The following is a 13,825-nucleotide window of genomic DNA, read 5'->3' on the forward strand; positions in this document are numbered from 1 at the left end:
TCACCTATTGAATTACATCGCAAATGGCTGGGAACATTTTGCTTGTTTGCATGTGAAGTTGGTTTGTTTGTGGTTTCTTTGCTGGTTCTGCTGCTGCTGCTGCTGCTGTTGCTGTTGCTGACTGTGGCTCCTCCCTCTGTAGAGTCTGACTCAGGCAGGCATGGCATGATCGCAGGCCTGGTTGGCCAGTGCTGTATCCTTGAGTAATAGGCTTTAGCCTGCTACTGACTGGTCCATAAGCCCTTCTTTCTCTAGCAAGGTCCTCTGAGTGTGTGTGTGTGTGTGTGTGTGTGTGTGTGTGTGTGTGTGTGTGTGTGTGTGTGTGTGTGTGTGTGTGTGTGTGTGTGTGTGTGTGTGCATGTGTGTGCATGTGTGTGTGTGTGTTTATCTATGTGCATGTGATCCTTTTCTTTTCCAGGGGTGGGCGTGAGCACTAATGATTAGTGTTGCTGGCTCATAGTGTTATGGTCACGTTCATGCACGGCAAAGACGTTCCATGAGCCTTTGAGTTGGAGAGCATATTTGTGAGATGGTGAAATAGTGACCTGTTGCACTCTAGGTCAAAGGTGTGATATGTAGTATTTGATATATTTTTGACAAAAACAATAATGTAACTCTGGAGGCATTAAAAAAACAGTGTTTCTCAATACACTTGCATACTAAGATCACATGGTTCGTGTGCTCCAAGTCTCCATTTACTATCCCAACATCTATAAACTAATAACATCTGAAATAAAGAATTCAGTTGAAGAATGAATAACAATCTTTCGAGACTTTTTCACTTCATTTTACAGCTTCTTTATGTCAACAAAAGCTACATTGTAAACCTCTTAATAAAAACTGGTTAAGAGAAATAATCAATTGCATGTGAGGTCAAGGGTTTTGTTTTCAGTGACACACCAATGACACCAAATCATATCCCAGAGAAATATATACGGAAATGTTGTCAAGAGACTTAGAGACTTGGGATCTGCCAGTTCACTAGCTGAGCCTGAACTATAAACAGCTAAACAAACTGTAAAAATAGGAGTAAAGAAGGGGTTATGGACACAGTTCAGTGTTTGTCGTGGCCAAAGGCGACCACGATTGCTCTGAAAAAGCTCTAAATCCCATTGGATGATCAAATGCTGCATTCACATTTGACGGTGTCCCATTGGCTATGTTCTTGTCAAGGGACACACAAGCCCCTCCTGGACAAGCAAGACTGGGGGAACAGAGATAAAAAAAAAAAAGAAGAAAAAAAGGGGGAGGGGTCTGGCAATGTTTACAAATTGGATTTAAAGTGACAGTGAGTGCAGTTTATGTTCGGTTTCCACTGCACCTTTGAGTGATGTTATAAAGCATCCATGCTTGACTTGCCTGTCAGACAATCCTGGGCAAATATGTTCTGCTCTATAAATTTTACCACCTTTTGAAATTTTTTGTTCAGTTTAGTGTGGTTTAGTTGAGGGTTGAATGCACATATTGTAAGACCTAAGACTTGGACCAGTAAAAGTGTACGTGGATGGAGTTGAGGCTGATGTAGCTACATCTCATAATTAGCTAAGAAAAATCTGAAGTGAACCGGTCAGTACATTTTTTCAGGTCCTTTAGCCTATAAGCAAGTAATTGTGAAGGAATGCTGCGGTTGAGTATCCTATGAGCACAGATTGACTGATTAAAGATATATCAGTAACAGAATGCAGATGCTTCTTCTCTGACATAATGGTTATGTCACATCTAATGATTGTTCAGAACTTGTTTACTTATCTAGGACTACAGCATGTTTGCTTCATTATAGTCACTCTATTGCGATGAGGAGCTTAATGTGATGGCAACTTTTTTAAGTGATAAAACTTTAGAGATAAAACACTTTGTAACATGATATCACGGATGGGAAAAGTACAGTAGAAAGGACTCTGCATCACAGGTTGATGGAGTACTCCCCCACCCCCATCTTTAAAGTCCAGCTTGACGCTTGTGTAATATTCTGATTGGTTGGAAGGCTCAAGTAGGCGTGGGCATGGGCGTTGCTAGGAGTATTGTGATCTCACAATCAGCTGTTTTGTACGTTCTATATTCTGATCCGAGGATCAGCTGGGCGCAGCAATAACATTAGGAAATATCTGCAGAAACTCGTTTTTAAAGGCAGATATTGTAATCTTAAACATCAGTGTAAACGCAATTTTACACGTTGCACTTCTTCTAAGAAGAATACCTTTTTATTTTATTATAGTGTTATAACTACCTCATATTAAGCTACCTAAAGCTATGCTTTAAGATTTTACTGTCATTTTTACTGTTTGCTCATCACGTTTACAACTTGAATAATACCGCAAGGGCAGGTAAGCAATACCAACACTGATGCAGAATTTGGGGTAGCAAAATCTTAAGTCTTTGTGAGCGATGGAAAATAGTTACCACTAGTCATTGCTTCAGTGACTGACATCTGGAGTCATATTATTTCAAATGCCTACTTGACGTTGACGTTAAGCCAGTATCAGTAAAATGGAATTGCTCGAAGATTAAAATAGGCTGTGTACATGGCAGAAACCTTGTTGTGTTTCAAATGACAAGACGCTAGCGACAGCAGCTAAGCTAGCATTTTGTTCTGTTGTCGACATTCCTTTTATAGGTCATCATTATGTTTCGAATGCCTTGGTTGTGCAGAGCCGGTGGTTTTGACGGTGCATAGAAAATATGATTTATTTTTGCATGATTTCACGCATTCATGACAAGTATTTCACGACAATATGTGACAAATGTGAAGTAATGTATCAACTGTCCGAAGATGTCACAGCGTATAATTTGGTCTCTGAACACGGACACAAATGTATTCACAGAGAATGAACATACGTCGATTTTTATGCTCTACACTGATGTATTTATGGTTGTAGGGTAGATATGGATGTGTCGGCATATCGATTCCGATATGGTAGGCTACAGCTGATTCAGACTGTCATTGCTATGACCCCTTGATCCTAAACAGGGTTCAGCTGACAGCCAATTATGATTGCACTTAACTCATTCGCAAAAACCTTCTTTATATTATTCAGAGTGTAACATTATTTACCAAATGTAAACAAAGCCTAGTCCGTCGAAATGCTGCTTCAAGACTGCAGTTGTCCGTTTGGACGACCTAGTAATCAAATTGCGTAAAAACACATAGTCTCTTAAAATCTATGCAGTGTTTTGTTCAGCTGGGAGCTGAAATAGATGCATTTTAGTTGTCAAGTCGCCTGTTTGTTGTCATTTGACGAAAATCGTCAGTCCCTTTTCATTTTCTATTTTCCTCTCTGCTTTTTTCCGTTCGCTCGGTCGGAGGGGTTGGACCAGCAACATCAGTGACGTCAATAATACTCAAAGCATAGCTGCTCTTGTTATGCCTACAAGGCCCAACCCACTGCATATTTTACATGTCCTGCCTACTTTGACTGTGGCCTATTAGCCTAGCAGATGCGCTGTTATGGTTTGCTATTTTTTGTGAATTATTTGTATGATTGACAGGTTGTATCGTGATATGATTTGACAATAAATAAAATACTAGGCCAAAAATAGGCCAAATAGGGCTACATTTATAAATCATTTGCACACACATCATCTTCTACACTGTCATAGTACCTTGAAGTTGATCCTACATGATTATATTATTTTACCTGTGGGGGCATTAGGCTACACCCAGAAATTCAAATCCTCCATTCACTGAATGATTGGTCTTATTCAGAATACAAAAGTACATTGAAAAGTAGCCTAAAATACAGCAAATCCAACCAAGGTATTTTTCCCTTTTCCTTTCCTGTCTTTCACACTCTGAAACATTTGCATGGAGGCCACTTCATTGGCCCTTACTCAGCCACTTGACGTTTGTAAATATATGCATGGCACTGGAGGTATTCAATGACAGTATTGTTGAGCGCTCATGAAGAGTGCTCAGTTTGTGTCCATAAACAGTAGCTTGTATTTATATGCTCATAGAGATAACAGCAGAAGTTGCACGTCAGACTGATAGCTCTTGCTAGGCTGAGAGCCTAGTGCTCTTTGGAACAGGCAGTGCTTGAAATGCATTTCCTGTCACGCATCAGTGTGTGGATATGCATTCCTCTGTTAGTCTGATTGTTGAGTGTGAACTTGGCGAAACAGATTTAACATCCACAGAATCCACTGTTGTTGTGGTGCCCTACTTTCCATGACTGCACCATTTTATTTCTCTTAAACATAGAAAGCTCATTCAGATGAGGAAACATTTCTGTTTGACTGCTGGTGCATCTGCAATAGTCTCCTGAGAATGCAACTATTTACCAGCTGCTGCAAGGAGAATATCCACCCCTCTCCCTGCCTCTCTGTCTCTCTCTAGACTTTTTTTTAATCTGTCAAAGGGGCAACATGAAGTGTAGAGCTCTCCTCTTGGGTGATCCTTTCATGACGGCAGATTGGAGACCTCATGATTCCACATGAGAGGGCGAGAGGGAGTGGGGAGGACAGTGTGTTCTCACGCACATCCCAGGAATGAAAACAAGGCAGCAATGTTCAGGGAGCCCTCCTGTTGGCAGTGTTTAGAGAAGAGCCTCTTTACCCAGCCAGGGCCCTGCATCTTATTTTCACCTTCCTAGGCTTTCTCCCTCCTCCCTCCATCTGTACGTCTCTAATCCATCATTCTCCATCTTCTCCCACCTGAGTCACATTCTCCACAGCACTTAGCCTACTTCTATGTGTGTCTACAGATGCCTGTCAATTGTATGTCAGCTCACTTGTATGTTACAGCATCGTAGCACATGTTTCATTGTAAGGCCCTGGGATTGGTGTATGGCTGTAATGATGCCGTAGGACTATACATCAGCATTGACAGCTAATCCACTTGTAATATAAGGGGGGGATGGGTGACTCTGCTGGTGTTTATGTCTCTGTGTTCAGATGGCAGTGGATGCAGCAGGGTTTGTGTTTCCTGAGTGGATCATTGATGCATTATTCAGGGTTGCTGGGACTGGGGAGGTTCCCATGGGTCTGCCAGCTGGACCTCAGTGCCATTCACTGACACCAAACTGGCCGGTGCTGACCACTGGTATTCTCAGTAGTTCTCATACAATCAGTATCTGAAATATCTGGTGGGGATACACTAAAATCCAGCGAGTTGTACCAACACTCATAAGGGGAAAGCACTAAAGACTGGAAATACAAAGAGGGGAGAACGATTTTTTTTAAAGGGGGAAGGGGTCAGCGGTCTCTGTGTGTCCTTGTTTCCTCCCCCGAACGGGCCAGGGGCTTCACTCAGCAGATGGGATCTGGACAATGCCCAGCATAGTGGTCAGTAGCCTGACTAAGTTTAAAGCAACACTAAAGGACTTTACCTCTGTTGCACGCACACTAAGCGAATGCAGAAGTACCGTTCACCCTGTTACGAGTTGATGAACCACTGAAGTGATTTTGGAAGCATTATTTTAAGGTACAAACAACTCTTTAGTGTTGCTTTAAGACAAGTTTCCTGCAGCCTGCCCAGAACATTTGATTTGAATGGATACCAACAATGCCATTAGGGATTTTCAGAGAAAGAGGGGAAAATGAGAAAGGCAAAGGTCTCTCTGTGAGAATGGTGTTGTGAGACATTTTCACGTGGTGGTTAATCCACCGCTGCCTGGGTTGCATCTCACACTCATGCTCACATCTCATCTGAAATTAAACTGACGCTTTGCTCCCCTATGACCTTCACTGCGACCCCATGTTTCATTGTGCCCAGTACAATGCATTCCTCGCCTAATGCAGTTCAATGCTTTGAATGATAGATGTGTCATTAATAATATAAGTGAGGCCATCTGTAAACTAATGTATATTTCTTTTTGTCTGGGCCCATTTTGCACCAGGCCTTTTCATTTTCACAATACTTCTCTTATGTGGAGACACAGGGGCTGTGGAATATTGCACCAGCCAGGGGTTTTGTGGAAGAAACTCTGAAGAAGAAATATTCTGCATGCTCAGCTTCTTTGAACCACCACATTTGAACCAGATGGCGTAACAGATTTTTTTTAGTAACAAATGAATCAAACATGATTTAGTTCAAAGGGCGAGTGAGAACTGGTATGTGAATATGAGGTATGCTAACCTGACTCTGACTCTTTCAACTAGTTGTTCATTAACAAAGTGTGTTTTCTTGTCTTTCTCTTCTGATTTGTCTCTTGTAGGCCTTTGCATCGATACCAAGTAAAACCTTAAACTTCAAAAGCCCTTTGGCCCATTTGGGAATCTTGTGTCAACAAGGGCTTGAATCAGAAGAGGCCAACACAGCATTTTCACAGCTTCTGTCTTTATTTTGACCTTCAACCTGTTAACCTAAAGACTTGAGGAAAATAAGAAATATATAAAAAAAAAAAATACAAAGGCAGCTTTCTCTCAGGATCGTGTTCACGTCGACCCACGTCACCACTTTGCTGCCCTCTACTGGACGGTGATGTTCCAGCGGCTCAGCAGCCTGTTCTTTGGAGAGGTAGAAGATGTGTCTGCCGAACTCAAGGGACCCAATCCATGTGTGAGCGACGCCGATGAGGAGGGATGGCTCATGGTCAGCCTGCCAGGTGAGTGCCCTCTCGGACATGGGGGTGGGAGAGTGATCAGAGGCGGACATCCTGGTTCCAGAAAGTCAAAGTCCTGCCATGTATTCTGTCTACCTGTGCATTTAACACAGGTGATATCACTAATAATCTGATCTACCTGGCTAGCTAATAAGGATGAGCTGGTTTACTAAATGGTTGGATCAAATGCTTTTGCAGGACTTTTACTCTCTGGATCTGGGATGTGCGCCTCTGGGGGTGATGTGATGTGATGTTGGTTTGCCTCTATGGAGGGTGCCTGCGAGGGGAGGCCAGGGAGTGTGATTGGGACTGTGTGTTGAGTGGACCCCAGCGAGTACAAGTGGCCTGATGGGATGAAATGTGATGTGAGAGGGGGTGTCCTGTGGTACTGAATGGGCTAGAAGGAGAAACAGTCAGAGGTTGTTCTTGTTCTTTCTTTTTTTGGTAGAAAAATGGAAAGGTAAAGGCAAAACAACCATCTAATAATGGTATTCCTATTTTCTATGTTTTGTACTGTTTCTTTACCTTCCTTTACCCCCCTCCTTACCCTTAATTTGGCATAACTCCCCTCACTCCGGTGCATGCGTGTGTGTGTGTGTGTGTGTGTGTGTGTGTGTGTGTGTGTGTGTGTGTGTGTGTGTGTGTGCGTGCGTGTGTGTGTGTGTGTTCACATCTGGCCGCCACCCCTCCCCTGCATGGCTTGTTGAATTGCTGTACCTGTTTGCCCCGTGTTCCCACCCATTCTTCCCTCTCCTACCTTGTGTGCCTCCCCCCTCTGCTTCCTAACCGCCCCGTCTTCAGAGAATGACGAGCGCGTGATGCTGGGGGAGGGTGGAGCCGAGGCGCCCTCGATAGCACAGTCCCTGCCCAACAGTGAGTGTCTGAGGGCCGGGTCGGAGCATGACCCCGTGACCCCCCTCCCCGCTCCCTGCGGCCCGTCCCAGCTGCCTAGCGGCGGTCGCCGCAGGACTAAGGCTAGCAGGGCGCGAGTGGCGGCCCTTCCCTCCCCTCTCCAGCCGAACCCCACCGCCACTGCCTCCTCCTCCTCTCCTTCCTCTTCCTCCTCTCCCATTTGCCATGCCCCCTCCTCCTCCTCCTCCTCCTCGGCCGGGTTAGTAGGTGTGAGTGGTGCGCTGCCCAGCTCCGCCCACCGCCCCCGTGGCTCTGCGCCCGTGTCGCCTGGCTCCTGGAGCGACTGCAGCGGCGGCAGCAGCGGTGGGCTGGAGCGCTGCGCTATGGACGAGAGCTGGTTTGTCACCCCTCCCCCCTGTTTCACTGCAGAGGGAGCCACGGCCGAGACTAGCCCCATGGAGGACCTGCTCATCGAGCACCCCAGCATGTCCGTCTACGTCTCCCCCGGAAACCTGTCCATGGTGGACGAGAGCTCCGCCAGCCTAGCAGGCAGCGTCAGGTGAGGCCCGGTCTGGCATCACACACTACCTTAAGGCAGGTTTAGACTTGCGGCAGACAAGGCGTTCGTGTTCGTATCATGGCTGCCTCGCGTATTTTGCGGTTGTTTGGTGCGTCGGTCGTGCACGTCGTCGCAAGCGAACATGACGCGTCCGCGAGATGCAATACTGATAAGAAAGTAGGCGATCACTCCAAAAAAAGGTGACTGCAAGATGCATTATCGACATCGAAGCTGGGGGCAATCGTGAGAGTAAACAATGGCACATGGCCACATCCACATCTGATGTTACTATAGTCTCCCCCTAGTGAAGACCTCCAGTTGGGTGCGTAAATGCTGCAGCGAGTCTGTACACAAGACACAGCAGGTCGCACACGGGCGCATACGCTTACGCTTGGTCTAACGGCAAGTATAATCCCAGCCTTATGCTCCTATCCATAGCACCTTACATCGAGCCAGTTACACAGTAATAGTCCTCTTGGAGCAACACAATCGATAAACAGGGGTCATTAGGTCAGTTCCTGTGGCTCAGTGGGTAGTGTAAGGTGGTAATACCACCAAGGTCATTACAGTACGTGATTTGTCAGTCAGAATAAGTTTTTATCCAGCGTGACTATCAGTGACTGGGACAAGGTATGGGTCCCCTTGGAGCAACTTGGTTAGGTGCTTTGCTCAGCGGCAAAAGCTCTTAGGATGAACATGGTCAAATAGTTGAGTTCCTGTAGCTCAAAAGTAGTGTAAAGTGATAACAATACCAAGGTCAGAAGTAGAAACTAATAGCTGAAAAAAGCGCTCTGTATGTGTCATGATTATGTGCATTATTCACCGTATAGTCATTGTGATTCATTGTGTCTGTGTGCCTCCCCTGTCCCTCCTCTCTCTCTTCTCCCCCCCTCAGCAGGATGGCGGAGTCGGCTTCAGCGGCTCTCCCTGCCCCCCGGACCAATCTGCCCCCGCGGGTGACTCGAGGGGCGGCTGCCCAGGCCGGCGCGCTGGCCAAGGTGAGCCAGGTGTCCCGCGTGCAGCGCTCCAAGGCCCGCGTGGAGCGCCGCCAGCTGGCCCGCAACCGTGTCCAGCGCCAGAACCGCACCCGCGAGCAGTTGCCCCGCCACGCCGCGCATGCCCGCAAGAGCTTCCTGCACCAGCCGTGCCAGCGCAACATCTGCCACTAAGGGGGGAGGAGGGGGGCAGATGTCGATGTCGGGGGCACCCCCCCACCCCCACTCGACACAGCGGAGGAGTGGAGCCGCTTACTCAGAGGGCATTATCACCCCCCCCTCCTGCTCCTCCTGCCCAGCCTAGATCCTTTACCCCTTAGCCCATAGATAGCCTACATTACCCACTCATTCACTGGTAGAGCCTGCACATAGTCCTTCTTCTATAGGTATAATCTTTATTATGTATCGTCTGTGTTGTTTCAAGATGAATTTGTGTGAGCAGTAGCCGTTACCGTCCACATAACGACGTAACGTGGTATCGAGCAGTCGCCCCACCACCCGCCCCTTCAGATTTCACACTTTTAACTTTTTTGTTTTTTGCTCCCATCACACCATGCTGTGGGATAGTTGTTAAGCCTCCTCAACGCTCATAATGATGTCAAAAGCAAGCTTCGCTCATCTTTGCCTAGTGTCAGTCTCACCCACCCTAAGTAGTCGGACTGCAGGCGAGTCGCTTAAGGATACAGAAGAAGAAAAGATGTTTTAGATGCACTGTCTCTTTACTCCACATAAGGCAGCCTTCTTGCTGAGCATACCTCATGCAAGGTCAACATAATCACTCATCATGCATTTTTCATAGGTGACATGTAGTTACGTTAATGCATATATTCACCTGAAGATGTTCCCCTGTGGAATTGAACCTATGATATTGGTGTTGATGTCACCAAGTAACGTTCGACAGAGAGGGAGTGTGGATGGGCAAATGTTCTCCATGGAAAATCTCACATCCTTTATTTGCTTTTTAAATGTATGATTTGGAACGTTGAGGTCTCCATTTTACTCATTTGTTTCTCAACTGAAGGGTTAAGGATACCAAGGTGATGTGTGGTTAAAAGGCTGACCACCTCCTCGAGGAATGTCATGCACATGTCGCATTTCACAGTTGACATGGAACGACATGGCCAAGAATCTTATTTGATTAAAATGTCGTAACTTGTGCAAAGACAGAGGAGAGGTCAGCTCTTATAGCCAACTCACAGAGAGGGCAAAAAGCATGTAGAGGAAGGTGAGTGGGGGGATGAAACAGACTAAAGATGTCTCAATGATGTTAGGTGGTCGAATAGGGAGGACAGAGTTGAGGGGGAGTAGTGACAGGTATTGGTAAGTCATGTAGCCTAAGTCTTTATGCAGTAGATGGCTTAAATGCTATCCTCACACTTGCACACATTCTCATCAGCACAATAGCAGAATGTCACTTGCAAGAGGCAGTGCCATAACACAAGGGGACTTATCCTTACAATAACATTTTACGTTGAATGTATGGAATTGCAATGTCCTCTGTGTTAAGATATCATTCACCAGAGTATAGTTAAGCCAGATGCTGCGACAGGTTACGGGGTGTGGTGGAGATATGAAGGTCAGGAATGGTATTGAGGGTGACACTTTATTTTGTTTGATTTAATTTGACATCTTATCATATGTTGGCTTTAGGGCCTTTAAACCATGGATACTTGTGCCCATCCTGCCCCCTAGCTGTTGAAACGTGCATGTGCAGTGCAGACAGGCTTTTCCTTTGTTGAAACAGAGATCAAGGTGTATTCTGCTTTTATATGGAGAACATTCCCCTGCTCAACACCTTCAGTCTGGCTCGGCCCAAAGAGTTCCCTGTCTTTATTTGTCTGCATAGAAAAACAAACACTCAAAATCAAGAGAACTGAGGTTGTATCTTTCAAGACAATGTTATGAACAATATAGTAATGGCATCACTATTCTTAAGAAAAACATCTTTTGTCTTGACTGAAGACATCGGAATTGTATGCTTGTGTTCATGTTTATCCATGCATTACCTCGATGTTACACCTGAACTGTGGGGGCCTTACAGTTTTTGCGTGTGTTCGCGTGTAGCTATACTCCGGCCGGTCTCTGTGCTCGTCAGTGGTTGCAGGGTGTATGGGTGCATTGTGGGTAAAGAGATCAACCTCCCCATAGAAACCCATTCTGACTGATGTCATCTCCTCTCCACCATCCATCAGTGTTACGTATCCCCCTCTCTCCCTGTGTCCCTACTTAGCAGGCTCTGTGGAACAGTGTCCACCACCTTGTGAGCTACCGTTCATGTACGTTTAATAACTATTAGACTAATAATAATGGTGCTGAAGTATATGAATATATATACTAAAACTTTGTAAATTATTCAAGACTTGGATGTAAGTTTGCACTGTCTAACAATTGTATGGTGAGTCCAACATTTTAGGTGTGTGTTGCGTGCTGAATGTGTTTGTGTTTTGTATGGGCTGTTAAGACCTATGAGTGAGAGAGGGTATGCTGAAATGCACGACTTTAAAAAAAAAAAAAGTTAAGCTATAGTAATTTATTTTTCACGTCAATGTAAATAATTCACCGCTTCATACAGTTCAATGTCATTGCTGTCTTTGTTCTGACTGCTCACATTTCCCATGATTTGTCACCGAAGTATGTCACAAAATTTGTAATTCAAGCCTTCTTGGTGCAGACCAGATGTATTCACTCTGGCATTATATAGCCTACTTATCCATTCTGAGTGTGGTATGAAGTTACTCAAAATCCTCCTACATTTTTCTTTTCAATTTTATTTCCAGACATATTAGCAATTGGGTTGGTACATGTCTGTCAATGCGACGACACCTCGAGTGGGCAAAGTTAGGTTGATATACGATTTATTTTCTTTAGTTACTTTTTGAGATTGTGTGCATGTTAGACTCTGTTTGCTTTCTCTCTCTCTGTCTTTAATCACTTGCTTACATTTTCCTCTCTTTTAACAGTCAACCTGTAAACTCTCAATGTTGTATCAGAAAAAAACTATGAACTTCAAATATTAATATAAATTTATACACACACACACACACACACACACACACACACACACACATATATATATATATATATATTTGCCCATTTATTTTATTGACTGTGTGTATCTTTTGATTTGGTCGTATGGAGTATGTTATGTGTGACACAGCGACTCAGTGGATCCCATTGGAATGTAATCAAGTGATCATCCAATCCTATCTTTGTGGGACAACACATCAGTGGATCCCTTTTGTCCTATGATTGAGAGATCATCATCCCCATCCTATTGACCTCATTGGCTTCTAGGGGGTCCTGACTTTGACTAGGGTGCAAGTCTGGGTGCAGAAAATGCATCTCTGGGAACTTTATACCACTACATGATGTGTGCCACTGAATCTCCAATCTCCAATAGGGAAGGATCACTGAGATCTACTGGATTCAATGGGATCCACAGTAGTGTTGTCTCTCCTGCTTGGTTTGTTCCCCTTACTTGTGACTATGTCCCTTATTGTTTGTGTCAAGAGTTCAAGAGATATGTGAGCTGTGGACAGGGCATCCAGGGGCCCCTGAGAGACCAGGATAGGGTTGAGGGACTGTAGATGTAAGTGTGTGTGTTTGTGCGTATGTGTGTAGCCAGCGTTAAATGGAAAATAAAGGGTGACAAGGGTTAGATATTGATTTTAAAGTATATGCTGACATGAACCATGAAAAAAGAACATTAAAAATTAAAAAGCAACAAAACCATACAAAAAATACACGCTTGCTTTATCCCATGCTGTTATTAGGACAGTTGTTCACCTTATGTAATGTAAAAAAGGGGTAGAATATCAAAGGGGACTTTTGTTTTTGTTGTTTCATTTGCTCTGAGATGATGGCAGCTTTTGAAATGGGAGTGTTACCTGTTTCAAAATGTACCCCCTCTTCAAAAACACCCCCAAAAAAGTACTTATGGAGTTATACAAAAAAGTGATTGGTGTATCTGATATCTATGGTGATTGTGCCTTTCACTACTCTGCATGGTTTTTGTGATGTGCTGACTTTCCATCCCCGACATGGGCAGTGCCCCATGAGCAGTATAAAGACCTATGCAAACTATAAGAGTGGGGTTCCAGCATCCATTCAGAAATGCAGGTACCGGACAAAAAAAAGAAAAAAAAAACAACAAACAAAACAATAAACTCTCAGGTTGACACCTGAATCTTGACTCATTATTTGTGGGAGTGTGGACCGTACTGTGTGTGTGTGTGTGTGTGTGTGTGTGTGTGTGTGTGTGTGTGTGTGTGTGTGTGCGTGTGTGCGTGTGTGCGTGTGTGCGTGTGTGCGTGCGCGCATTTGTGTGTGTGTGTGTGCGTGGGTATGTGTGGGTGTGGGTGTGTATGCATTGTTTTGTGTTCCCCAAGGCGTATAGAAGGTTGGTTGGAGAGTATTGTGTATACATTCCAAATAGGCCTACTGCTGTATAGCCTTAGCTATAGTTATAATAGTTAATACTTGTGTATGGGAAGGCTATGCTTCAAAATTACTGGAATATCATCCACAAAACATTCTAATCTACTCTTTTCCTGTTGTCCTGAAAGATTCCCATAAGGAGCCTGAAAACTAGCAAAGGGTACTATATTCTTTATTCTTAAAGGAACGCACCAACAGTTTGGGAAATTAGCTTATTTGCCATCTCCCCTGGAGTTAGAGAAGATGAGATACCCTTCTTGACCTACTGTTAGCCTAGCTTGGCATAGTTCATGGAGGTGATTAGAACCAACTAGCTTATAACTGGCAAAAGTGACAACATTTTCCTGCGTACTATTATTTCTATGTATAATTACAATGTGTAACATACATATGTAAAGACACAGCATTTTTATAAGCATATGCACACTTGGACTATATTCTCA

The 13,825-nt window shown here is 44.5% G+C and overlaps 1 protein-coding gene across 3 annotated transcripts; it reads left to right on the forward strand.

The window, feature by feature from the left end:
• Nucleotides 1-2,043: 2,043 nt before the first annotated feature.
• On the forward strand, nucleotides 2,044-13,131 carry LOC134087279 (tumor protein p53-inducible nuclear protein 2). Of its 3 annotated transcripts, none has more exons than XM_062540680.1 (4): nucleotides 2,044-2,324; nucleotides 6,153-6,542; nucleotides 7,341-7,950; nucleotides 8,846-13,131. In XM_062540680.1, the coding sequence occupies exons 2-4, from the start codon at nucleotides 6,419-6,421 to the stop codon at nucleotides 9,117-9,119; spliced, it is 1,008 nt and encodes a 335-aa protein (XP_062396664.1). In that variant the 5' UTR covers nucleotides 2,044-2,324; nucleotides 6,153-6,418; the 3' UTR covers nucleotides 9,120-13,131. The 3 variants fall into 3 exon arrangements, with proteins under 3 accessions (XP_062396664.1, XP_062396665.1, XP_062396666.1); XM_062540681.1 differs by having other exon boundaries at nucleotides 8,849-13,131; XM_062540682.1 differs by having other exon boundaries at nucleotides 7,821-7,950.
• The last annotated feature ends 694 nt before the right edge of the window (nucleotides 13,132-13,825 follow it).

Source organism: Sardina pilchardus, chromosome 7 (assembly GCF_963854185.1).
Source record: "Sardina pilchardus chromosome 7, fSarPil1.1, whole genome shotgun sequence".
NCBI classification, from domain to species: domain Eukaryota; kingdom Metazoa; phylum Chordata; class Actinopteri; order Clupeiformes; family Clupeidae; genus Sardina; species Sardina pilchardus.

What these genes read in the sequence shown, in the direction of transcription:
- LOC134087279 (XM_062540680.1), top strand. Translation starts at nt 6,419, where the DNA reads ATGTTCCAGCGGCTCAGCAGCCTGTTCTTTGGAGAGGTAGAAGATGTG. An exon ending in GCTCATGGTCAGCCTGCCAG is followed by an intron (nt 6,543 to 7,340) that starts GTGAGTGCCCTC and finishes CCCCGTCTTCAG; the next exon opens with AGAATGACGAGCGCGTGATG. An exon ending in AGCCTAGCAGGCAGCGTCAG is followed by an intron (nt 7,951 to 8,845) that starts GTGAGGCCCGGT and finishes TCCCCCCCTCAG; the next exon opens with CAGGATGGCGGAGTCGGCTT.